The 25,341-nt window shown below is 44.5% G+C and overlaps 3 protein-coding genes and 1 pseudogene across 8 annotated transcripts in view; 3 read left to right on the plus strand and 1 right to left on the minus strand.

Annotated features, from left to right (window-relative positions):
- Positions 1–10,257, minus strand: part of yipf1 (Yip1 domain family, member 1) — a 12,381-nt gene extending 2,124 nt beyond the window's left edge. The window contains exons 1-8 of one of the 4 annotated variants that reach the window (XM_029116756.2): positions 10,086–10,257; positions 6,647–6,708; positions 6,378–6,538; positions 5,681–5,761; positions 5,257–5,344; positions 5,013–5,129; positions 4,768–4,934; positions 2,903–3,085 (exon numbers count right to left, since the gene is read on the minus strand). In XM_029116756.2, the coding sequence (XP_028972589.2) occupies positions 2,903–3,085; positions 4,768–4,934; positions 5,013–5,129; positions 5,257–5,344; positions 5,681–5,761; positions 6,378–6,538; positions 6,647–6,683 (834 nt within the window). In that variant the 5' untranslated portion in view covers positions 6,684–6,708; positions 10,086–10,257. Of the gene's footprint in view, positions 1–2,902; positions 3,086–4,767; positions 4,935–5,012; positions 5,130–5,256; positions 5,345–5,680; positions 5,762–6,377; positions 6,539–6,646; positions 6,709–7,175; positions 7,576–7,648; positions 7,770–10,085 lie in introns of those variants that run through there. The other 3 variants (XM_029116759.2, XM_029116762.2, XM_029116755.2) reach the window with 3 other exon arrangements.
- LOC117594240 (zinc finger protein 624-like) lies at positions 9,587–14,300 on the plus strand. 2 transcript variants are annotated; one of them, XM_034291345.1, is made up of 7 exons: positions 9,587–9,715; positions 10,215–10,420; positions 10,786–10,878; positions 11,032–11,127; positions 11,671–11,781; positions 12,414–12,540; positions 12,678–14,300. In XM_034291345.1, exons 1-7 carry the CDS (start codon positions 9,712–9,714, stop codon positions 14,057–14,059), a joined length of 2,019 nt encoding a protein of 672 aa, XP_034147236.1. In that variant the 5' UTR covers positions 9,587–9,711; the 3' UTR covers positions 14,060–14,300. The 2 variants fall into 2 exon arrangements, with proteins under 2 accessions (XP_034147236.1, XP_034147237.1); XM_034291346.1 differs by having other exon boundaries at positions 10,218–10,420.
- Positions 14,301–16,452: 2,152 nt separating this feature from the next.
- LOC117594270 lies at positions 16,453–18,796 on the plus strand (annotated as a pseudogene).
- Positions 18,797–19,394: 598 nt separating this feature from the next.
- On the plus strand, positions 19,395–25,105 carry LOC105006070 (zinc finger protein 30 homolog). Of its 2 annotated transcripts, none has more exons than XM_034291343.1 (9): positions 19,395–19,526; positions 20,311–20,516; positions 20,883–20,975; positions 21,129–21,224; positions 21,676–21,786; positions 22,419–22,545; positions 22,683–23,523; positions 23,920–24,100; positions 24,208–25,105. In XM_034291343.1, exons 1-9 carry the CDS (start codon positions 19,523–19,525, stop codon positions 24,790–24,792), a joined length of 2,244 nt encoding a protein of 747 aa, XP_034147234.1. In that variant the 5' UTR covers positions 19,395–19,522; the 3' UTR covers positions 24,793–25,105. The 2 variants fall into 2 exon arrangements, with proteins under 2 accessions (XP_034147234.1, XP_034147235.1); XM_034291344.1 differs by having other exon boundaries at positions 20,314–20,516.
- The last annotated feature ends 236 nt before the right edge of the window (positions 25,106–25,341 follow it).

Here is a 25,341-nt window from a genome sequence, read left to right on the forward strand (position 1 = left end):
ATACCTTATACTGACTGGGAGCAAAACTCCCTGAACCAGCTGACAGTGGACATAAATAGTCTAAAAACTATTTAAGGTAAATTCATTAATTCAACCAAACTGACTGACTGACCCAACCGTCTGACCCAACCGTCTGACCCAACCGTCTGACCCAACCGTCTGACCCAACCGACTGACCCAACCGTCTGACCCAACCGACTGACCCAACCGACTGACCCAACCGACTGACCCAACCGACTGACCCAACCGTCTGACCCAACCGACTGACCCAACCGACTGACCCAACCGTCTGACCCAACCGACTGACCCAACCGTCTGACCCAACCGACTGACCCAACCGACTGACCCAACCGTCTGACCCAACCGTCTGACCCAACCATCTGAGCCAACCGCCCCTGGGCAGGAAATGACCCCTCCCTGCTCTGGGGCATGCTCAGCTTTGGCACGCTCCACTAAAATGACCCACGTCCATGTGAGTTGTTACATCCATACGATGTTGAGACTGCGGCGTCATTAGGGACAAAACCCATTTCCTTTCCACCAGGCTCATTAGACCTTGTGCGGAGCGACTACCTGGCTGTTAACAGACATCTGATCCTGCTGAGACACCTGGCAGCTGTACAGTGACATCTTAGTCATCAGTCAGTGTTTCCGACAACCAGCCTCGGTCCTTCAGCCGCTCCCCACTTCCCTGAGGTAAACTAATCACCCTGACACCATGAACATGTCAGAAGAGACGCATTCGTTTACATTTCAGTCCTTTAGCAGACGGGCTTATGCAGGATCACTTACATCATTAAGTGTTTACATTTTAAAAGAGTGAGATGAAACCAATCACACAGTTTAGTAGTGAATGCATCTTAATCAATGAATTTCTGGAAAGACCCTGCAAATAATAAACATAAAAAGTTAAACGACAACAGACAGAGGTGGTGGCAGTGGGTCTATTTTAATTACTCCACAAAAAGGTGAGTCTTCTGTGTTTTTGGAAAATAGGTGGAGACTCTGCTGTTCCAGCCTGCAAGAGGAGCTGATTCCTCCACTGAAGTGTCATGACAGAGAAGAGGTTTGACTGCGTGGATCAGGAACTGTCCTGAAGGGTTGGACAGAGAAGAGGTTTGACTGCGTGGATCAGGAACCGTCCTGAAGGGTTGGACAGAGAAGAGGTTTAACTGCGTGGATCAGGAACCGTCCTGAAGGGTTGGACAGAGAAGAGGTTTGACTGCGTGGATCAGGAACCGTCCTGAAGGGTTGGACAGAGAAGAGGTTTGACTGCGTGGATCAGGAACCGTCCTGAAGGGTTGGACAGAGAAGAGGTTTGACTGCGTGGATCAGGAACCGTCCTGAAGGGTTGGACAGAGAAGAGGTTTGACTGCGTGGATCAGGAACCGTCCTGAAGGGTTGGACAGAGAAGAGGTTTGACTGCGTGGATCAGGAACCGTCCTGAAGGGTTGGACAGAGAAGAGGTTTGACTGCGTGGATCAGGAACCGTCCTGAAGGGTTGGACAGAGAAGAGGTTTGACTGCGTGGATCAGGAACCGTCCTGAAGGGTTGGACAGAGAAGAGGTTTGACTGCGTGGATCAGGAACCGTCCTGAAGGGTTGGACAGAGAAGAGGTTTGACTGCGTGGATCAGGAACCGTCCTGAAGGGTTGGACAGAGAAGAGGTTTGACTGCGTGGATCAGGAACCGTCCTGAAGGGTTGGACAGAGAAGAGGTTTGACTGCGTGGATCAGGAACCGTCCTGAAGGGTTGGACAGAGAAGAGGTTTGACTGCGTGGATCAGGAACCGTCCTGAAGGGTTGGACAGAGAAGAGGTTTGACTGCGTGGATCAGGAACCGTCCTGAAGGGTTGGACAGAGAAGAGGTTTGACTGCGTGGATCAGGAACTGTCCTGAAGGGTTGGACAGAGAAGAGGTTTGACTGCGTGGATCAGGAACTGTCCTGAAGGGTTGGACAGAGAAGAGGTTTGACTGCGTGGATCAGGAACTGTCCTGAAGGGTTGGACAGAGAAGAGGTTTGACTGCGTGGATCAGGAACCGTCCTGAAGGGTTGGACAGAGAAGAGGTTTGACTGCGTGGATCAGGAACTGTCCTGAAGGGTTGGACAGAGAAGAGGTTTGACTGCGTGGATCAGGAACTGTCCTGAAGGGTTGGACAGAGAAGAGGTTTGACTGCGTGGATCAGGAACTGTCCTGAAGGGTTGGACAGAGAAGAGGTTTGACTGCGTGGATCAGGAACTGTCCTGAAGGGTTGGACAGAGAAGAGGTTTGACTGCGTGGATCAGGAACTGTCCTGAAGGGTTGGACAGCCAAGAACCCAGAGGCGGCTGAATGAAGAGACTGGGTAGGGATGGGGTTTAAGTTTTTCCTGAAGGTTGCGAGGAGATGCTCATCTTGTTACTCCATAGGCAAGAACTGCAGTCTTGAAGCGGATTAGAGCTTGAACTGGAAGCCAGTGTGAGGAAGCAGGGTGACATGGGAGCACTTGGGAAGGTTGAACACCAGGCGGCTGCTGCATTCTGAATAAGATGCAGGGATACGGTTGCACACACCGGGAGCCCCACCAAGAGAGAGTTGCAGTAATCGATAAATGACATGACAAGTACCTGGACAAGTACCTGGACAAGTACCTGGACAAGTACCTGGACAAGTACCTGTGTGAGGTCAGGTTGTCAAGGAGGAACCTGCAGGAGTGAGTCACTGCTTCGTTGCTAACAGAACGACAGCGTGTCACAGAGGGTCACTAACATCATGACTTTATAATACCAGAGCAGGAACAATGTCACTCCCTCCGGCTGGGTCAAATTCACTGTACGCAGCGGGAGAATGTAACCCAACGTTGAGCCGATAAGAAAGGCTCACACTAAAAACATGACCCAGGTGTGTTTTACTGAATGTTTACCTTACAACCGACAGCCAGCAGGGTGTGGAGGACCACGATGGCCACCATGATTGCTATGGCAACCCGAGGTTGGTCATCGCGGACGGCCGGCCAGAAGGTCAACACCAGGACGGAGCCGGAAAGAAACAGAGCCACAGCAATGGACAACCACCGGACCGCTTCATTTGGAATGATCCACAGCACCTGTAAACAACAATAACAACATCAACATTGCTTACTGTAAACAACAATAACAACAAACCAATCACGGGAGAAAACATTTACTTAACATTTGCATTCCAATGAAATAGAAATCTGAAAACCAAAAAAATTTGTCATAGACTCTAAACAAAGCCTCATAATCAGACAAAACAACAGACTAAGCTCTTCCCTAATGTTTTACCAACAGGTCTGTAGACGACCATACAAGGAGTATTCAGACTCACCACAGCAGGTCTGTAGACGACCATACAAGGAGTATCCAGACTCACCACAGCAGGTCTGTAGACGACCATACAAGGAGTATCCAGACTCACCACAGCAGGTCTGTAGACGACCATACAAGGAGTATCCAGACTCACCACAGCAGGTCTGTAGACGACCATACAAGGAGTATCCAGACTCACCACAGCAGGTCTGTAGACGACCATACAAGAAGGATCCAGACTCACCACAGCAGGTCTGTAGACGACCATACAAGAAGGATCCAGACTCACCACAGCAGGTCTGTAGATGACCATACAAGGAGTATCCAGACTCACCACAGCAGGTCTATAGATGACCATACAAGGAGTATCCAGACTCCCCACCGAAGGTCTGTAGACGACCATACAAGGAGTATCCAGACTCAACACCGAAGGTCTGTAGACGACCATACAAGGAGTATCCAGACTCACCACAGCAGGTCTGTAGACGACCATACAAGGAGTATCCAGACTCACCACAGCAGGTCTGTAGACGGCCATACAAGGAGTATCCAGACTCACCACAGCAGGTCTGTAGACGACCATACAAGGAGTATCCAGACTCACCACAGCAGGTCTGTAGACGACCATACAAGGAGTATCCAGACTCACCACAGCAGGTCTGTAGACGACCATACAAGAAGGATCCAGACTCACCACAGCAGGTCTGTAGACGACCATACAAGGAGTATCCAGACTCACCACAGCAGGTCTGTAGATGACGATACAAGGAGTATCCAGACTCACCACAGCAGGTCTATAGATGACCATACAAGGAGTATCCAGACTCCCCACCGAAGGTCTGTAGACGACCATACAAGGAGTATCCAGACTCAACACCGAAGGTCTGTAGACGACCATACAAGGAGTATCCAGACTCAACACAGCAGGTCTATAAATGACCATACACGGAGTATCCAGACTCCCCACAGCAGGTATGTAGACGACCATACAAGGAGTATCCAGACTCAACACCGAAGGTCTGTAGACGACCATACAAGGAGTATCCAGACTCAACACAGCAGGTCTATAGACGACCATACAAGGATTATCCAGACTCCCCACCGAAGGTCTGTAGACGACCATACAAGGAGTATCCAGACTAACCACCGAAGGTCTGTAGACGACCATACAAGGAGTATCCAGACTCAACACAGCAGGTCTATAAATGACCATACCCGGAGTATCCAGACTCCCCACAGCAGGTATGTAGACGACCATACAAGGAGTATCCAGACTCAACACCGAAGGTCTGTAGACGACCATACAAGGAGTATCCAGACTCAACACAGCAGGTCTATAAATGACCATACAAGGATTATCCAGACTCCCCACAGCAGGTATGTAGACGACCATACAAGGAGTATCCAGACTCCCCACCGAAGGTCTGTAGACGACCATACAAGGAGTATCCAGACTCACCACAGCAGGTATGTAGATTGCCAGGCAGTATCCGTAGACACAGACTATCTCCAGGAAGGAGTATGACACCATGTTGATGACCTTGGAGTTCCTCCAGACCAACACGCCCCACAGAAACAGGGGAACCAGCCACGCATAGCTGTAGATGGCCGTGGCCGCAATGGTCACTGGGAAGAAACAACATAAGCATTAATCACAACATCTATTTAATATGACCTGACTTACGAAACCCGAATGACACATACCTTTCCGAAACTCCGGGACATACTTATACTGCGGGTTCCCCAGATAAACCAGGAAGTCAGAGATGTTTCCACAGATGGCGATGACAAAGACCAAAGTGGCACAGATCCAGAAGGGTCCTGAAGAGACAGAGGTTTTTAATCTGCTTTAGTTACAACAGGTGGATCCTTTGCATTGAAATCTTAAAGACCCTTTCAACCTACTGGGGAGAAGAAAAGAAAAACATGTTGATATGATAATTCTTACCATAAAGGTCAGGGTTGTTGTGAATGTAGAGACGGACGAAGTTCTTCCCTGGCCATGGTAGTAGAGACCCCAGGATTCTCTCTTTCACCTAGGGGAAACAACACACTCCTTACAATGCAGTCACTAGGGCATAAAAACACACATTAAGATGCTTTATTACATGTCAAAAATGCATGTATGAGGAGGATAACGTCATTAGTTATTATATAGTCATTACAGTCATTATACAACCTTTACATTATTATTACATAATTATTACATAGGCTAGTCATCATTCATTACAAAATATATATAATGTTTTCAAAGACCACTCTCTTTGCTGGATTCAGTTTAGATTCACAGTCTTAGATCATCACAATGTTACATTAGAACATTCTTAGAATACATTGAAAGTCAGAGTTGACCAACATTAGGTGGAAAGTACCTGGTGGGTCTCAACATCAAAGAATGTCTGATAGTATTCAAAGGTCCAGAAAGGTGCACTTTTCTTCTGCCCAGACAGTAACTGAAAGAAAATGTACATTTTACATCATAGTAGCTTTTGGTCCAAGACAGCAGTGCTGAATCCTCTCAAATACCACCTGCATGAATGACTTCATTAGAAATACCAACGTGTCTAAATGAGTGTATTACATAGAGGATAGCGTGCACAGGTCCTGGTCAAAAGTACTGTACTACATAAAGGACAGCGTGCACAGGTCCTGGTCAAAAGTACTGTACTACATAAAGGACAGCGTGCACAGGTCCTGGTCAAAAGTACTGTACTACATAAAGGACAGCGTGCACAGGTCCTGGTCAAAAGTACTGTACTACATAAAGGACAGCGTGCACAGGTCCTGGTCAAAAGTACTGTACTACATAAAGGACAGCGTGCACAGGTCCTGGTCAAAAGTACTGTACTACATAAAGGACAGCGTGCACAGGTCCTGGTCAAAAGTACTGTACTACATAAAGGACAGCGTGCACAGGTCCTGGTCAAACGTACTGTACTACAAAAAGGACAACGTGCACAGGTCCTGGTCAAAAGTACTGTACTACATAAAGAACAGCATAAACAGGTCCTAGTCAAAAGTACTGTACTAACTAGGGGCCACTTCAGATGGAGCCCATGTGCCCCTTACTTCAGTTTGGTCATCGTTGGCCAGTGGGTCCTCCTCAAAGGACATCACTGGGGCAGATCTACGCTGTTTCTGTGGTTTGTGACGTTCTGTATCCGTGTCCTCAATTCTGATGGTGGTGGCATCTCTGCTGTCCTCCAGCGCCCGATCAGCTTCGTCAAATTCTGGTTCATAGTGTAAAGCACAGGGGCCTCACCTGCTGTAACCCAATACTGAGCACCAAGGTCCTGCTAACCATTATTAACACACACACACACACACACACAACCTACCTGTAAACTGCAAAAGGAAATCAGTGTTGGACGCCATGTCTGAGACTAATCTAGAGGGCAGTCTGTGGGAAGTAGAGAACAATACAAAGACAAGGCTGTATCATGACACATGCATCTCAGGACATGTTTGAAGACAATATGACGCTCAGCTATCCCTGTTCTTCACCCTGCAAAATGCAAATGCAGATAGACTGTCTGAAGGGGACTCAACTTCAAGTTAGCCTAGTCCCAGTCTGTTTAGGTATGATTCCACTTCTTGACATGGTAAAACGTGAAAAGCAGAAAGTGAATGCCACCCACCCAGGCCATGTTTTAGACATCTGAGATGTTTAGCTAGAGCTTGACGCTCTTCAGGACACTGCATGTAAACACGCAAGAACGAAGTCAAAGTAGCTTGTTATAGTTTGTGCCCGTTTGTACCTCACACTTGGATGCAGCTGACAATACCAACCCTAATTGTCTGACTTCGGTGGCCTAACAATGCATAGCTATGTCAAATGCAGGGATACACTGCAGTTCGTAAAGTTACCTAGAGACCAAACGTTACCTTGTGAAGACTCCTATACGACTGAAGACCTTTGACAACTACTTACATACTCAAATAACAATAACTGATCATATATATCTACGTTACACTCTGAACTCTGGCGCAGCGAAGTAAGTCCGTTTCTACGTAACGTGAATCCTCCCTCTTCCGGGAAAACAAATCGAAATAAAAGCCAAATGATCAGCGCATGAAATAAAATAAATTTCAATAACAAAAAGCGAGGCGTTAACTCAATTTGTGAATAATATATTAGCAAAATCACTGGCGGTTTAGATGTGTTCTTTAATAGAGAACACATACCTACCAAAGAAAGGTCGAACTTTTAGTTTGAAGTAGTGTTGTGCAGTTCGCGAACAATTCACTTTTTTTAAACGACAGAATGAGGCCAGGATAGTTGAAGTGTTCTTTGCGAACGGACACTACATACTTCAATAGAACAGAAAGTTACCAGTTACCTTCTTTGTAGGCTAGCCTGACTTGCTACATAGTAGTGATGTTAAAACGAGGCCTCGTTGAAAAGATTAGGCTTTCTTGCCAATTGCTTGGAAAAAAATATTAATCACTCGACGACTCGTTTAACACTGTACGCTAAGGACACCTGCTGGTATAAGTAGTTCATAGCATCCAAATCGTTAAAGGTCGCGTGTGCCATTTATTACAAAAACATTACTAGCCATCACCATGGTGTTCCTAAATCTTTTGAAATCCTTTACCCCTTCTGAAAATCTCAGACAAAAATGCTGTCACCAAGTGTGTAGCCCATTTGGTACCAAGCACTTTTGGATTTGTTAGAGAGCAGGAGACTTGGAAAATTCATAGAACAAATTCCTTAGATTTACAAGGTTTTACAATGGAGAAAGAGAACTCACCCTACTCCCCTGGTACATTTATAATATAGCAGCGTAAGACCTTGGGGCTGAGACAGAGTGGTCCAGTGACACTGTGGCCCTATCAGGGGGAGGCCCCGTACAGGGCCCAACAGGCAGGAAATCAATCCACCCACATTGCCAAGCATCAATCAATCAAATGTCTTTATCAAATGTATTTATCAAATGTATTTACAACAGCAGTTGTCACAAAGTGCTTTCACAGAAATACCCGGCCTTAAACCCCAAGGAGCAAACAACATTAGTGTTGAATTTCAGTGGCTAGGAAAAACTCCCTAAGAAGGCAGAATTTTAGGAAGAAACCTAGAGAGGACCTAGGCTCAGAGGGGTGACCGGTCCTCTTCTGGCTGTGCCGGGTGGGATATTAAAGAGTCCAACTGGAGATAATTTCTAAATGTATCTGGGCTAAATCCAGAGTCTATTTAAAATTAGACTAGGTCAGAAGTATGACCAGATGGACAAGGACGGGGACAGCAATGGGCCCCCCTAACCAGGTACTCTGCAGGTGTGGACCAGGACCTCATGTCCTCCTAAAGTTTAAAACGGGAGAAGACTGGGAAAATTCAATCAAAGGTACACCAACCAACCACAACCACCCTGAATGAGTGCCAAGTATTGCCAGCAGAGTTCACTCCAATTGCTCAAGGGGCTCAACGGAGAGACAACCACAAGCCAGCGACTCTGCCCCGAATGGCATTGGAGAGAGGGCGTCCCAGTGGAGATTAGAGCCCACCTGCATGGGGTGGTCTGCATTTCTAACCTTACTTGGTAGATCATTCCACATTAGTGGAGATCTATGGGAGAAGGCCCTGCCTCCAGCTGTTTGTTTAGAAATTCTAGGTACAATTAGAAGGCCTGCATCTTGAGATCTTAGATAACGTGTAGGTATGTAAGGCTGGATCATTTCAGAGAGGTAAGTAGGAGCAAGTCCATGTATTGATTTATAGGTTAACAATAAAACCTTAAAATTAGGCCTAGCCCTAACAGGCAGCCAGTGTAGAGATGCTAGTACTGGAGAAATGTGTCCATGTTGTTTTTTTCTAGTTTAGATTCTAGCAGCCGTGTTCAGCACTTATTGATGTTTATTTAATGATTTATCAGGGTAACCGGAAAGAAGAGCATTGCAGTAATCTAATCTAGAAGTAACAAAAGCATGAAATCGTTTTTCTGCATCATTTTTTGATAAATGGTTTCAGATTTTTGCAATGTTCTGAAGACGGAAAAAATCCGCTCTTGAGATATATTTCCCTATGTTCATCAAAGGAGAGGTCAGGGTCGAGGGTAACGCCCAGGTTTCTCAGTTTTTTTGGGATATGAAACCGTCCACGTTCACTGTGAGATCTGCCAACAAAACTCTTTGTTTCTTAGGTACTAAAAGGAGCATTTCTGTTTTATCGGAGTTCAAAAGCAAGTATAATGTGGCGATAAATCTGAAATAATATTTGCCCTAATAATTGATTTATAAGGTTTATTATGACTGACTCTTATTCTGAAGAATTACATCAACCCGGAAGCAGTTAATTATTGTTACATGGGTTACCATTTTTTTCATGCGGGTTTGCTAAGTAGCCACTTTTATTAACTTTATAACTGTCCGATGAAGTTTTAAGACGTAATCAAGTAACGATAATATGGGTATGTATAGCTTCTGTCATATGGAATGCTTTGTTCTTTTAACTAGTAAAGTATCATACTTTGCCGTCAATCAGGTGCATCGATCCTCAAGCCCATCAAGATCACTGCCCAAGCCTGTGACGTTAGCCAACTAGCTACAGTAGCCACGATACGTCATGTGTGGTGGTCAACAACGAGGCTTCTGTCATCAAGGACTTAGGGATATTGAATAGAACAACAGCACACTAGTAGCAATTTAATTGTCTTCCAAGTGTACAATGTTTTCACCCTTTAAAACTCTTATCTCCAGTTCCTAACCTTTCCTTTTCTCCTGGAGGTGGTCAATGATCTGACAGGATATTAAAGGGTTAACAACTATTTATTCACCTACCTTTACACTTGTTATTTAGATCCAGTACCAGAAGTGTCCCAACATCAATCTCTGTCTCTAATTCTTTGTTTCTCCCATCTCCTCTTGGCTTCTTCTCTCTTCTAACTCTGCTCTCCTCTCTACTCTCAGCAGAACCCCACTTTCCTTTTCCCTCCCTGGCCTTCTTAGTTCCTCCTCTCCGGATGATGTCAGCCTTCATGTGGAGGGTGGTACACCAGGGGAACACAAAGCATTATGGGAAACTGGAGGAATTTGTATCCATGGTTACTGAGGAGGTTCCAGAACTCCTTAACAACAAACAGAAGTGTCTGCTCATCCTGGCTCTCAGAGGACGGGTAAGAGACCCTAGTAATTAACGATAGTTCTACTCTCAGACGACAGGTAAGGAACTGTAGTAACTAGTTCTAGTTTTTTTGGTTATAGATCGAAAGACCTGTACATTGCTCTTACCTGTTGCACTAGGTCATGTGTCACTCATTCCACAGAGCGTGTTTTCGCTCCTTCCTTGTACTTGATTAAGTTGAGTAGAGATTAGTAAGGAATCCCCTCACCTGGTTTTCTAGGTCTCCATTGAGACAAGAACCAGCACAGTAGGAGGTCAGTGGAAAGAGTCTGACACCCCCGAATCATTAAGCTTCTGTGATTGGAGGCTTCGGGTGTTCTGAATTGACAGTTAATAACAGGTTGGGTCTTGTCCCAGATGACACTACAACTGCTACGATCTGGACGTCCTGATGATCTCAAGGCTGTTCAAACCCACCTGGACGGACTAAGATCACATGGTGTTAAACAGGTGAGTGTTTAATGAACAGCTGACAAGTCCTGACAAACCTGTTATATTGAACAGTAATAATGGAAATGTTAGACAGCTGTAGATCCAGCTGTCTAATAAATACAATATAGTGTTCAGCATGTGATTGGAGGTGTTGTTTTTCATGTGTTGCAGTCAAATGATGCAGTGATTGAATCTGCTGAAACCAACTTCCTGAAACTGGTTGAAAGCCTTCTAGAAGATCCAGAGGAGAGGGAACACTTCTTCAGGGTATGATAGATGACTCCAAATCATAGTGATGACTGATGGTCAGTAGAGGAGTGATAGACTGATCCAGTTCATTGTTATCTACTGATGGTCAGTAGAGGAATGATAGACTGATCCAGTTCATTGTGATGGAGAATAGTACCTGGGGATTACCTGCCTGTTAGAACATCTAACTAGTTGCTGAAAGGTTGCTAGATGAAATCCTTAAGCGTTCAAGACCAAGACCATTTCTTTAATATTTCCAGCATCCTATATGGCTGTTCTTCTTACCTCTGAAATTTGGAGAGGTTGGATTAAAAGCAAAATTTACTTTTTGGTTGGAGAGTGTGTGCAATTGTATAAAATATATGTATAAAATTGTGTTTTAAATATAATTAAAGAAATTGTTTCTTTTGCAATTTACTGGTACAGTAGGGCCCCCCTATTTTCTCTCTTCTACACCTGGTGGTGTTCCTGGTGGAGTATGGTCCTAACTTTGACTCTCTTCTACACCAGGTGGTGTTCCTGGTGGAGTATGGTCCTAACTTTGACTCTGTTCTACACCAGGTGGTGTTCCCGGTGGAGTATGGTCCTAACTTTGAAATGGCGCTGCAGGCTCTGGTGTGTCACTTCCTGTCTAGACTGGAGGAGCTGTTGCCGGTCCCAGACTTCAAACAGGTACTGACTGACAGTATGTTTCTGACCACCCTGGTACTGGGCGAATGACACAAAGCGGGAGTGACACTGAGACTAGCTTTATTTTCTTTCTGGTCAACTCGTCTTCAGAGAGGTAAAACATTCACAAGGACAGTGAGACTGTTAATTTTTTATTTTATTGATCTGGATTTCCAGATAATGGAATATAGATTATTGCTGCTGAAGATGTATTGTGTGTTTCTAAAAAGAGAACCTTCACCAAGTGTTTACTTCATGGATGAAGAGAAAATAAGCTCTTTATAATCAGATTTCACCAATGAACTCTAAACTTAATGTTAGGATTTCTGCACAATGCTGACTCTGAATCACCTCCTGGAGAGTCCCAGATATGGCTGCAAATATAGAGACGGCTTAATACACATTATCAGTCAGATATTTAAAAACAATCTGTACACATCCTTATTTGATGCTGAACACTGAATACTCTATTGGCAGAATATAACTATTTGATTGAACATGAGGCAAAGAGGCCTTCATTTAATTGCAGTAATCTAAAGTTATGGATGGTCACAGACAAATGTCTTGATTCCAGGGGTGGCTGAGATGTTCTATGAATTTGATGACATATTTTCACCACCATTCCCTGTCTCCAGACTGCTTCGTTGATCAGTGCTGCCCCCTCTGTTCTGGAGGACTACATGCGCTGTGTCTCCCATGATGATCTGAACTCCATGTTACACAACCAGCAGTATCATGGGAACCTCAAACTACCCCAGAGTGGTAAGTCTGTCTGATTCCCAGAGGCACCAAGTCCCATAGAACTCTGGTCAGTAGTTTGACACAGGTACTGTAGTCATTTAATAACAAATCATCTGTTTCCTGTCTTCTTTCCATTGGTCCTTGTTGTCATTGGTCAGCTCCCACTCAGACAGAGGACCGCCTCCTCCACTCCTTGTCCTTCCCCCCCTCACTGAGACTGGCCAATGTCTTGCACCACAGCACTGGCTACAGCGAATCTGAATCGTTCACTGTCTATGAGAGGCCGCCCCTGCCTATCAGAGATGATCTGGAGACTGTGACTGACAGCTTGTGTGGTGAAATGTTAAAAGGAAATGTGGATAAAAACAAGAATGAAACCAATTCAGTAGAATACCAAAAAGGTCCTCAAAGCACAAATGAACACAAAGAAGTGAAAGATGAAGCTGTGCATGTTCAAAATATACAATTTAAGTCAGAGGAAGAAGGAAGGACTGTAAGCATTTACCATGAGCATCAGTACTCAAGGAGCACCAATGCCTGTCCTCAGACTGTACTACAACTCCAGGTCCCATCAACCAGCCCCCAAGCTGCCCTTAACTCCACCTCATTTCAGGACGCTACATCATCTTCATCCACCATGACACAAGGAACTACAACCTCCACTAACCCTACAACCAGTATATCCCCCTCCACCACCCCTACCATGTCTTCCCCCAGTTGTACCCCTGGTTCGTCAGATCAACCTCCACGCCGGGTGGCCCATAAATGTCCCCAGTGTGGTCGCTGTTTCATCTACCGCTACAAGATGTTAGAACACCAGCGTCTCCACACGGGGGAAAACCCGTACAAGTGTTCCCAGTGTGGCAAGACTTTCAGAAGGTCCTCCGACATATCCAACCATCGCCGGACCCAGTGCTCCAACGCAGCTTATGTTTGTATTAAATGTGGGAGCAGCTTTGGGTCCGTCCAGGACAGGGTTAACCATCGATGCGGTGGTAGCCACAGTTGCCACAACTGTGGGAAGGTTTTCAGGTGCCAATCCCACCTGACGGTGCACATGAGAAGCCACAACGGTGAGCGACCGTACCACTGCACCTACTGCGACAAACGGTTCACCTTGAGAGGCAACCTGACCATACACATACGGACTCACACAGGGGAGAAACCTTTTGTCTGCTCTTACTGTGGCAAGGCCTTCTGCTCTCCGGGGGACCTGCAGAGCCACAGGAGGACACACACTGGGGAGAAACCATACAACTGCACCATCTGTCAGAAAGGATTCACCATGTCTGGTCAGTTAACTCTCCACATGCGACTTCACACTGGAGAACGTCCCTACCTCTGTCACGAGTGTGGGGATACATTTCGTCGTGGTGTAGATTTGAAGACGCACGTTCTGAATCACTCTGGGCTGCGACCTTTTTCCTGCCATCTCTGTTCTAAGACTTACAAATGTAAAAATCACCTGAATTGTCATTTAAAAACACACAGTTCCACGTCTCTGGATATTATCAAGCAGTCATCTGTAGCTACAGTATAACTACGACACAAGCAGATTAAATATTATTTGAAGGGTTGTAACTGTTGCAGCTCTCTTCCATTTTCCGGATTTGTGACTTCCTCTGATCATGTCCTTATAACTAATGGTGTTGGCGTCTCTGTTCTCTCCCAACAGGCTCTCAGCATTGCCAAATTCTATGGTTTTATAAGGAAGTACAAATGCATTGACATACAGCACCAGAAAAAATGATGACACCAATGCACTTTTTTTTTTTCTTTCTGAAAAAGTTGAAAAGGAAAGTTTTGAGTGAGGAACAGAAGCGTTCCCTTTGCAGTGGTCTCTTAATTTTAACCCTTCTGTTCCTCACTTAAAACCTTCCTTTTCAACTTTTTTGGAAAGGAAAGAAAAAGGTGCAGTGGTCTCTTAATTTTTACCGGAGCTGTAGATATACAGTACCAGCCAGAAGTTTAGACCCACTTACCCATTCAGGTTAATGAGCATGTGTGTCCAAACGTTTGACTGGTACTGCATGTGCTCTAGCCATGTGGTATTTCAGGACTGTGTCATTTCTCTGACCTGCTGCAGTAGTTTGCTCTTTTGCCTGTTAGAGACATTAGAGCAGTGATAGAGTAGATTGTGGATTCCTATGTAAGGATTTTCATCAACTGAGCTACAATGCAATGAATCAGTAAAAACGATTTTCACGACCAAATAAAACATCTTGTTTGTTCATGGTCCAGACTAGCGATACTCAACTCTTATGGCGCCTGCTGATTTTCCATTCTACCGCATCAGTAACGGCACCCACCTGGTGTCCCAGGTCTAAATAGATCATTGATTAGAGGGATGTAATGTCTAACTGACATCAAAGTCCATTTGAGTTTGAGGGGTCAAGAGGACATCCTAGACCAGAACATCCTTGTAAAATCACTGTAGTGGTTCATATGTCCTTATGAAACGGACAGTACATACTTGTTTCAGACGCTGCCCCATCTTTAGTGCCGCTAGATTATTTAATTTTTTTAAATATCTTTCTCTGTGTTGCCAAAAGTAAAAACAGCATTAATTGAGGACCAAATATGATCAGGCCATCTAATAGCCATACATGTAACGATGGTAGACTTTCCATGAAGAGAGGGATATTTGAAACAAAAACAGAGCTCGCTGTCTGTTGATTAAAACAAAGGAATTCATAGCATTTTCGTAGCATAGGTTTTAATAGACCCACTTATTTTATTGGACACTTCAGTGGGCCTTTTCTAGTCTTGTCACAAAAAATGACAAACCGCAGACCACGTGTAACCACACCAGCCCAGGAATTCCACATCCAGCATCTTCACCTCCAACTTCCTTATATACATGTAAACACGACAACTGAAGTGACCCATCCTTAGACAACAGACTCTTGGCTTTCATCACACCATGATTCCGCTGCGTCGCATACAACATCCTCATTAAATGTATGCATGTATTCATCCCGGTTCTCGCTCAGTCTCTGTGTGATGTTCGGCTCCAACTTGAGCTCATGCAGAAAGTTCTCAGCGGCCGCGTGAACATCAGTCATCGGTGCATGAAAACCTGATGTGTTCAAAGCCTTGACCAACACATGTTTCATTCATGGTGTTAAAACAATCAAAATATTTACTGTACATTGTGTAATTGTACAGTATATCATTATAATTCATTGAGAACAAAACAACGGTCAGTGGAAACCAAAATCAACTGATTGAGGGCTGGATTCAAACTCACACCGAAAATCTAAGTCAACTATTGAAATCACAGGCTGTTCCAACTTGCGTAGATTTCATCACAGCAACTCGTAATGTGACTCAGTAGTGTGTATGACCCCACATTCCTGTATGCAGTCCTGACAACGTCTGGCCATGCTCCTGATGAGACGGCGGATGGTGTCCTGGCGGATCTCCCAGACCTGGATTAGGGCATCACTGAGCTCCTGGACAGTCAGTGGCATGTCGGGTGAACCGATACATAACGTCCCAGAGGTTCTCAATTAGATTCAGGTCTGGGGAATGTGATGGCCAGTCAATGGCATCAATGCCTTCATCATCCAGGAACTGCCTACACACTCTGGCCACATGAGGCTGGGCATTGTCCTGCACCAGGAGGAACCCAGGACCCACTGCACCAGCATAAGGTCTGATGATAGGTGGATTTCATCCTGGTACCTAACAGCAGTCGTTGGCTAGAACGTGGAGGTCTGTGTGACCCTCCAAGGACATGCCTCCCTAAACCATCACTGACCCACCACCAAACTTTTCATGCTGGATGATGTTGCAGGCAGCATAATGTTCACCACAGTGTCTCCAGACTCTTTCATGTCTGTCACTTGTGATCAGTGTGAACCTGCTCTCATCTGTGAAGAGAATGGGGCACCAATGGTGGACCTGCCAATTCTGGTGTTTTCTGGCAAAATGCCAATCAAGCTGCCCGGTGCTGGGGTGTGAGCACAGGTCCCACTAGAGGACTTCAGGCCATAATGCCACCCTCATGTAGTCTGTTTCTGATAGTTTGCACACCAGTAGGTCACTGGAGGTCATTTTGTAGGGCTCTGGCAGTGCTCCTCCTGTTTCTTCTCGTATAAAGGAGCAGATACCGGTCCTGCTGCTGGGTTGATGCCCTTCTACGGCCCAGTCCAGCTGTCCTCGTGTAACGGCCCGTCTCCTGGTATCTCTTCCATGCTCTTGATACTGTACAGGGAGACAGCAAACCTTCTTGCGACGGCACGTATGGATGTGCCATCCTGGAGGAGTTGGACTACCTGTGCAACCTGAATGGGCTGCAGGTACCACCTCATGCTGCCAGAAGTGACAAGGACACTAGCAAAACGCTAAACTAGAGAAGAATCCGTCAGGAAGGATGAGAGAGTAATTATCTGTGGGCACCACCTGCAAAACCATTCCCTTTTTGGGGGTTGTCTTGCTGTTGCCTCTCCAGTGCACCTGTTCACTTGTCACTTTCATTTGCACCAAAACAGGTGACATTGATTCATAATCGCTTATGCTTCCTAACTGGACATATTGACATCCCTGAAGTTTCACTGAAATTGATTATATACTGTGATGATTACATGTTCCCTTAATATTTTGGGCAGTGGATATCAGTGATAGACTAATATCAGTATGAATACAAATAAATCAGCCAGGCTCTAGTCAAGACAATGCTGGAGCGGTTTTGGGACAAATCTGTAGATGTTCTTGAGTGGCCCTGCCAAACTCTGGACTTGAACCCCATTGAACATCTGGGGGTGACCTGAAGACTGCAGTTCACCAATGCTCCCAATCAGTCTGACAGAGCTTGACAAGATCTTGTAAGGTGGAATGACAGGACCAGCCAAAATCCAAGTGTGCAAAGTTGGTAGTGACAAATCCGAGAGGACATGAAGCTGTGATCGCTGCAAAAGGCACTTCTACAAAATAAAAGGGTTTATAGAAAATTCTACATGAGAGAAATTGACTTAAATGTTTAAAAACATATTGTTGCCTTTTCATTATAGGTTGTTTTATGTAGATTGATGGTATAAAACAAAATAATGTCAAGAATGTGGAGGAAAGGAAGGCGGTCTGAATACTTCCCGAAGCAGCTGCCTATTTAAAATACATATTATAAGTATATTATAATAATTATTTTAACAATAAACCATCACTTTATTAGGCCTTCCTAAATAACCATGAGAAACGCCACATGAAGAAGTCCCCGATCTGCCTCCAATGTGGGAAGACCTTCAAGTATGAAGCCAGACTGAAGGAGCACATGAAGACCCACACCAGTGAGAGACCATACCACTGCACCTACAGCGACAAGCGTTTCACCACTAGAAGGAACCTGATAATTCACATAAGGACTCACACTGGGGAGAAACCCTTCCTCTATTCTGACTGCGGCAAGGCCTTCTGCTCTTCAGGGGATTTGCAGAGCCACAGGTGAACACACTGGGGAGAGACCGTTCCAATGCACCGTCTGTCATAAAGGATTCAAAATGTCAATTATGTGTCCACATCCGGCATCACACAGGAGAACGACCTTACGTCTGTCACCAGTGTGGGAAGGTGTTTTCTCGGGGTGTAGATCTGAAAGCACACGTTCTCAATCACTGTGGGGTGCGACTGTTTTCCTGCCACTTCTGTTCTAAGACTTACACCTGTCAAAATCACCTAAAGAGACATTTAAAGACTCACAGTTCCAAGTCTCTGGATATTACCAAGCAGTCGTCTGCAGCTGCAGTACAACTACGACACAAGGAGATTAAATATTATTGTCACTGGAGCAGCTGTGTTGTATCTCAGGACTCTGTCATTTCAGACCTGCTGCAGTTCAGCACTTTATTCTGTTGTCTGGTATAGAGACATATAGAGACAGATTTAGGAGGTTTTGGATTCCAATGTATCTTTTTTAATCAAGTGGAATAAAATGCAATTAGTTAGTGAAAACGCTTTTAATGATCAAATCAATAATCTTGTTTGAAAATTATCTAGAGGATTTTCACACCTCATAATGCCTGGTAAAAATATTGATAACAAGGACCCTGCTGTCTATGGAGAGTGGAGTCTAGCGAACATGATGCTTCTCAATTCACCTGGTCATATTAGTGCTGTACTGTACAGGTCTATAAATGTTATATACAGCTGGTCCTGTAGAGTAAAGGTCTGTAGATGTTATACAGCTGGTCATGATGGTCCTGTACAGTACAGGTGTTATATAACATGTGCCATGTTGACCCTGTACATTCAGAGGAATTGAGAATTGGAATAAACTAGTTCAACAATGAATCTCCTTGTTCAGTTGTTTATTGAGAAGAGTTACACAAACAAATTGAGGATATTGTTAACACACAGTCTAAAACAGTCTTAAAAACCTAGAGCTGGTCAAATGTACCTGAATGAATAGTTATTAAGCTAGCAGGATTTCTGAGTAACAATTTCCTTCTCAGTGCTCCCAAAAGTTAGATAATTGACAATATAATGTAATAATTCCCTCTAATTCCAATATGGATGACTGAAGGACTTTTCACAAGGAAGGACACTCATCTGTATCTTTAGATGGTGTTTCTTTAAACCAATTATTTCTTTGCAAGTTGGGACTTCTCAATTGGAAGGATATTTAAGATGGATAATCCTGACTGTTGTCCCCCTTTAACCTCAGAGACCTGGCCTCCCATTTTGGACCCGATGTGTAATATGTTGTTGTGTGAAATCCAAGTCCAATCACTCATGTTTAGGTAGCCAGGAAATTCCACATTTGCTTTTAGACGGAAGCTTGTGTACATCAATGCAATAAAATAACACCCGTATTATCAATTTGGAAAGAATTGAAAAACAATGGACTTTTATTTTGAGAGAAAGCAGCACGACCGTTTCCGGAAGTACGCGTGCTGTTATTGTCAACAAAAACCAAGACAAAAAGGCGTTTCTCTGGTAGTTTTGTTATATCCGCCATTCATTTACTTTTGCTTGAAGGAAGTCCGAAACTTATTTTAAGGACAATATGGGTAGGTATTTGCTTGTTTCATAATGATTTAATTGTTTTTATTGCTGCTGTAGCGCGGTGCGTCCAGCTGCTTGGCCTCAACTAAGGTTCTTAACTAGCCAGTTACAGTAAATGTAGCAAAGCTATATTGTGTTATATAACGAGTGGGCTTTAATTAGTCAACAGAAACATGTATATTCCATGCAGAATTATTATTATTATTATTAGTAGTAGTAGTAGTAGTAGTAGTAGTAGTAGTAGTAGTAGTAGTAGTGGTGGTAGTATGTTTCGAACATTAAGGAATTGCTCTCTTCTTGAAAAACTTCTCCATTCACATAGTTTCTTGTTGTCAGGTCATCAGTGTTTTGAGCGGATACGAAAGTGTTTGTGTCAAGTCATGTATTTTCCCAAAGTAGATCATTACGATGTATTTAGGTAAACGCAGTCTTGTTCCACTACTGGTTGGAAGTGTACCATCTGTAGCGTATGGGGCTAGCCTAGAAACAAACTGGGCCAAGTAGGCTGGCGATTTCCGGCCCCTAGCTGGTTTCCAGAAGAAGTATATGCGTCCTTTTGGCGACATCAGTCCTGGGGCATTGTGATTGCATTGTGTTGTGGACGGCCACCATTGAAATTAATGAAATCCTGCTAACCATAATGGAATGGTTGTATTTCATGTAAACTCACTTCCCCTCAGTCACTGATGAAGAAGGGTTGTGATTGGTTATTCAAAGAGAAAACAGCCGGACTCAATGCTGACACTTAACTTGTGGCATACCTCTCATGTCTCTCATTTCTTATCTCAGCAGAACCCCACTTTCCTTTTCCCTCCCTGGGCTTCTTAGTTCCTCCTCTCCGGATTATGTCAGCCTTCATGTGGAGGGTGGTACATCAGGGGAACACAAAGCATTATGGGAAACTGGAGGAGTTTGTATCCATGGTTACTGAGGAGGTTCCAGAACTCCTTAACAACAAACAGAAGTGTCTGCTCATCCTGGCTCTCAGAGGACGGGTAAGAGACCCTAGTAACTATTTATAGTTTTACTCTCAGACGACAGGTACGGAACTGTAGAAACTAGTTCTAGTTTTTTTTGGTTATAGATCGAAAGACCTGTACATTGCTCTTACCTGTTGCACTAGGTCATGTGTCACTCATTCCACAGAGCGTGTTTTCGCTCCTTCCTTGTACTTGATTAAGTTGAGTAGAGATTAGTAAGGAATCCCCTCACCTGGTTTTCTACGTCTCCATTGAGACAAGAACCAGCACAGTAGGAGGTCAGTGGAAAGAGTCTGACACCCCCGAATCATTAAGCTTCTGTGATTGGAGGCTTCGGGTGTTCTGAATTGACAGTTAATAACAGGTTGGGTCTTGTCCCAGATGACACTACAACTGCTACGATCTGGACGTCCTGATGATCTCAAGGCTGTTCAAACCCACCTGGACGGACTAAGATCACATGGTGTTAAACAGGTGAGTGTTTAATGAACAGCTGACAAGTCCTGACAAACCTGTTATATTGAACAGTAATAATGGAAATGTTAGACAGCTGTAGATCCAGCTGTCTAATAAATACAATATAGTGTTCAGCATGTGATTGGAGGTGTTGTTTTTCATGTGTTGCAGTCAAATGATGCAGTGATTGAATCTGCTGAAACCAACTTCCTGAAACTGGTTGAAAGCCTTCTAGAAGATCCAGAGGAGAGGGAACACTTCTTCAGGGTATGATAGATGACTCCAAATCATAGTGATGACTGATGGTCAGTAGAGGAGTGATAGACTGATCCAGTTCATTGTTATCTACTGATGGTCAGTAGAGGAATGATAGACTGATCCAGTTCATTGTGATGGAGAATAGTACCTGGGGATTACCTGCCTGTTAGAACATCTAACTAGTTGCTGAAAGGCTGCTAGATGAAATCCTTAAGCGTTCAAGACCAAGACCATTTCTTTAATATTTCCAGCGTCCTATATGGCTGTTCTTCTTACCTCTGAAATTTGGAGAGGTTGGATTAAAAGCAGCAATTGTATAAAATAGTGTTTTAAATATAATTAAAGAAATTGTTTCTTTTTTCTTGGTTAAGTACAGTAGGGCCCCCCTATTTTCTCTCTTCTATACCAGGTGGTGTTCCTGGTGGAGTATGGTCCTAACTTTGACTCTGTTCTACACCAGGTGGTGTTCCCGGTGGAGTATGGTCCTAACTTTGAAATGGCGCTGCAGGCTCTGGTGTGTCACTTCCTGTCTAGACTGGAGGAGCTGTTGCCGGTCCCAGACTTCAAACAGGTACTGACTGACAGTATGTTTCTGACCACCCTGGTACTGGGCGAAAGACACAAAGCGGGAGTGACACTGAGACTAGCTTTATTTTCTTTCTGGTCAACTCGTCTTCAGAGAGGTAAAACATTCACAAGGACAGTGAGACTGTTAATTTTTTATTTTATTGATCTGGATTTCCAGATAATGGAATATAGATTATTGCTGCTGAAGATGTATTGTGTGTTTCTAAAAAGAGAACCTTCACCAAGTGTTTACTTCATGGATGAAGAGAAAATAAGCTCTTTATAATCAGATTTCACCAATGAACTCTAAACTTAATGTTAGGATTTCTGCACAATGCTGACTCTGAATCACCTCCTGGAGAGTCCCAGATATGGCTGCAAATATAGAGACGGCTTAATACACATTATCAGTCAGATATTTAAAAACAATCTGTACACATCCTTATTTGAGGCTGAACACTGAATACCCTATTGGCAGAATAGAACTATTTGATTGAACATGAGGCAAAGAGGCCTTCATTTAATTGCAGTAATCTGAGGTTATGGATGGTCACAGACAAATGTCTTGATTCCAGGGGTGGCTGAGATGTTCTATGAATTTGATGACATATTTTCACCACCATTCCCTGTCTTCAGACTGCTTCGTTGATCAGTGCTGCCCCCTCTGTTCTGGAGGACTACATGCGCTGTGTCTCCCATGATGATCTGAACTCCCTGTTACACAACCAGCAGTATCATGGGAACCTCAAACTACCCCAGAGTGGTAAGTCTGTCTGAATCCCAGAGGCACCAAGTCCCATAGAACTCTGGTCAGTAGTTTGACACAGGTACTGTAGTCATTTAATAACAAATCATCTGTTTCCTGTCTTCTTTCCATTGGTCCTTGTTGTCACTGGTCAGCTCCCACTCAGACAGAGGACCGCCTCCTCCACTCCTTGTCCTTCCCTTTCATTAGTGGCCAATCAACAGCAAGTTTGGATAAATACCAGAATGAATCTGATTTGGTACGAAATGACGGATGTTCTCAAAGCGAAAGCAAGCAGAAGGCAGTAAAGGAGGGAGATGTGGAAAGACCAAGTGTAAGATTGGTGTCTGAGGACAGAGGAAAAGCAGTAAACATTGACCCTGAGCATCAGTACCCAAAGAGCACCAATGCCTGTCCTCAGATTGTACTACAACTCCAGGTCCCATCAACCAGCCCCCAAGCTGCCCTTAACTCCACCTCATCTCAGGACGCTACATCTTCTTCATCCACCATGACACAAGGAACTATAACCTCCACTAACCCTACAACCAGTATATCCCCCTCCACCACCCCTACCATGTCTTCCCCCAGTTGTACCCCTGGTTCGTCAGATCAACCTCCACGCCGGGTGGCCCATAAATGTCCCCAGTGTGGTCGCTGTTTCATCTACCGCTACAAGATGTTAGAACACCAGCGTCTCCACACGGGGGAAAACCCGTACAAGTGTTCCCAGTGTGGCAAGACTTTCAGAAGGTCCTCCGACATGTCGACCCATCGCCGGACCCAGTGCTCCAACGCAGCTTATGTTTGTATTAAATGTGGGAGCACCTTTGGGTCGGTCAGGGAGAGGGTCAGCCATCGCTGTGCTGGTAGCCGTGGCCGTTCACAGCCTGGACAGAAGTTTGGGTGTCCTCATTGTGGGAGGAGCTTCAAGTGGCGGAGGTCGTTACGAAGACACCTGGTAACCCACGTCAAGGAAACCGACTTCAGTTGCAGGTATGTCAACGTTACACTACTACTGATCTGGGTGCTGTTTTAGAAATGCAGAGAAGAGTGGGACAAAATTCTCAAACAGACACTTAAGACTCATTATCAACTACAGGAAGCATTTGGTTGCAATCATTATCAGTATAAGGGGTTCAGTCATGTTTTTACAGGAGGGCATTGGGTATTTGATAACTTTGTTAATTAAATAAAAACCAGGTTGACAATCTTTGTCTTATCAACACCTAATGGGACATAAATGCCCAATGACAGCAATGGAGTTGGTAAGAGAGCACAAACAGAGCTGGGACAACATGGCTGTCATACAAGCCTGTAAGGAAAACCTATATGTTTGTGTCTGTTGTCCCAGTAATTGGCCTTTTAAAATGCCATCCTGCATAATCTCAGGTACTGTGGCGAGGGCCCGTTCCCTGGCATCACTGAGTTGAGGGCCCACCAGAAGGTCCATGATGGAGAGGAGAAGCCCTTCCAGTGTAAGAAGATCCATGGTGGAGAGATCTGTAAAATGGTCCAAACTGGAGAGAAACCATTCCAGTGTCAACAGTGTGGGAGGGGCTTTAGCTCAAAGGTAATCTGTCATGGTTACGGCTGAGATGTTTATGTCATCAGTCATGTTGTCTAAGAACAAAACCCATATCCTGTATTTTAAATGTCTACAAAACATTTTTGATTTAGGCTTCTCTGCACAACCATGAGCAGCGCTACTCCACAAAGAAGTCCCATATCTGCCCAAGCTGTGGGAAGGCCTTCAGGTGCAAAGGCAACCTGAAGATACACATGAGGACCCACACCGGTGAGAGACCGTACCACTGCACCTACTGTGACAAGCGTTTCTCCATGAGGGGGAACTTGACTATTCACATACGGACTCACACAGGGGAGAAACCCTTCCTCTGCTCTGACTGTGGCAAGGCCTTCTGCTCTGCAGGGGAGCTGCAGATACACAGGAGAACACACACTGGGGAGAGACCATACAAATGCACCGTCTGCCAGAAAGGATTCACCATGGCTGGTCAGCTAACTCTACACACACGACTTCACACAGGAGAACGACCGTATGTCTGTCACCAGTGTGGGAAAGCGTTTCGTCGTGGCGCGGAGTTGAAGAAACACGTTCTGAATCACACCGGAGTGCGACCGTTCCCCTGCGATCTCTGTTCTAAGACTTACACCTGTCAAAATCACCTGAAGAGACATTTAAAGACCCACAGTTCCAAGTCTCTGGATATTACCAAGCAGTCGTCTGTAGCTGCAGTATAGCTACAACACAAGGAGACTAAATATTATTTTAAGGATGTCACGGGGAAGTTATTCTGTTTCTGGGATTTGTTTGCCCTGTACAGTACAGGTCTATAGATGTTATATACAGCTGCTCCTGTACAGTCAGTGGAATTAAGAATTAACTTTAAAATGAAACTCTTGTATTTTTTAATGGCATGGACATATGATGGGTTGTCCTTTTTGAAGCCGTGTTTTGGTCATGGTTGACCGACTGTTAAAATGATCTTTCTGGGAGTGTGTGTGTGTGTGTGTGTGTGTGTGTGTGTGTGTGTGTGTGTGTGTGTGTGTGTGTGTGTGTGTGTGTGTGTGTGTGTGTGTGTGTGTGTGTGTGTGTGTGTGTGTGTGTGTGAATATACTCTGATACTGTCCTGTAGGGAGGCCTAATGTAAAGCTAGCTATGTGAAAAAATGTATAATGATGTTGAAATTAATATAATTATGGTGCAATAAAAATAATATATACAATTTCCACTGTGGGAGCTGTCAGGAATTCTCCATTGGTTGATGTTGCCTCACCTATTGGGCCAAA

The sequence above is a fragment of the Esox lucius genome, chromosome 3, assembly GCF_011004845.1.
Source record: "Esox lucius isolate fEsoLuc1 chromosome 3, fEsoLuc1.pri, whole genome shotgun sequence".
NCBI classification, from domain to species: Eukaryota; Metazoa; Chordata; class Actinopteri; order Esociformes; family Esocidae; genus Esox; species Esox lucius.

Excerpts from the sequence above, each read along its gene's own strand:
- LOC117594240 (XM_034291345.1), top strand. Across the intron at positions 10,421-10,785 it reads TCCTGGCTCTCAGAGGACGG|ATGACACTACAACTGCTACG; the intron begins GTAAGAGACCCT and ends GTCTTGTCCCAG. Across the intron at positions 10,879-11,031 it reads GATCACATGGTGTTAAACAG|TCAAATGATGCAGTGATTGA; the intron begins GTGAGTGTTTAA and ends CATGTGTTGCAG.
- LOC105006070 (XM_034291343.1), top strand. Across the intron at positions 20,517-20,882 it reads TCCTGGCTCTCAGAGGACGG|ATGACACTACAACTGCTACG; the intron begins GTAAGAGACCCT and ends GTCTTGTCCCAG. Across the intron at positions 20,976-21,128 it reads GATCACATGGTGTTAAACAG|TCAAATGATGCAGTGATTGA; the intron begins GTGAGTGTTTAA and ends CATGTGTTGCAG.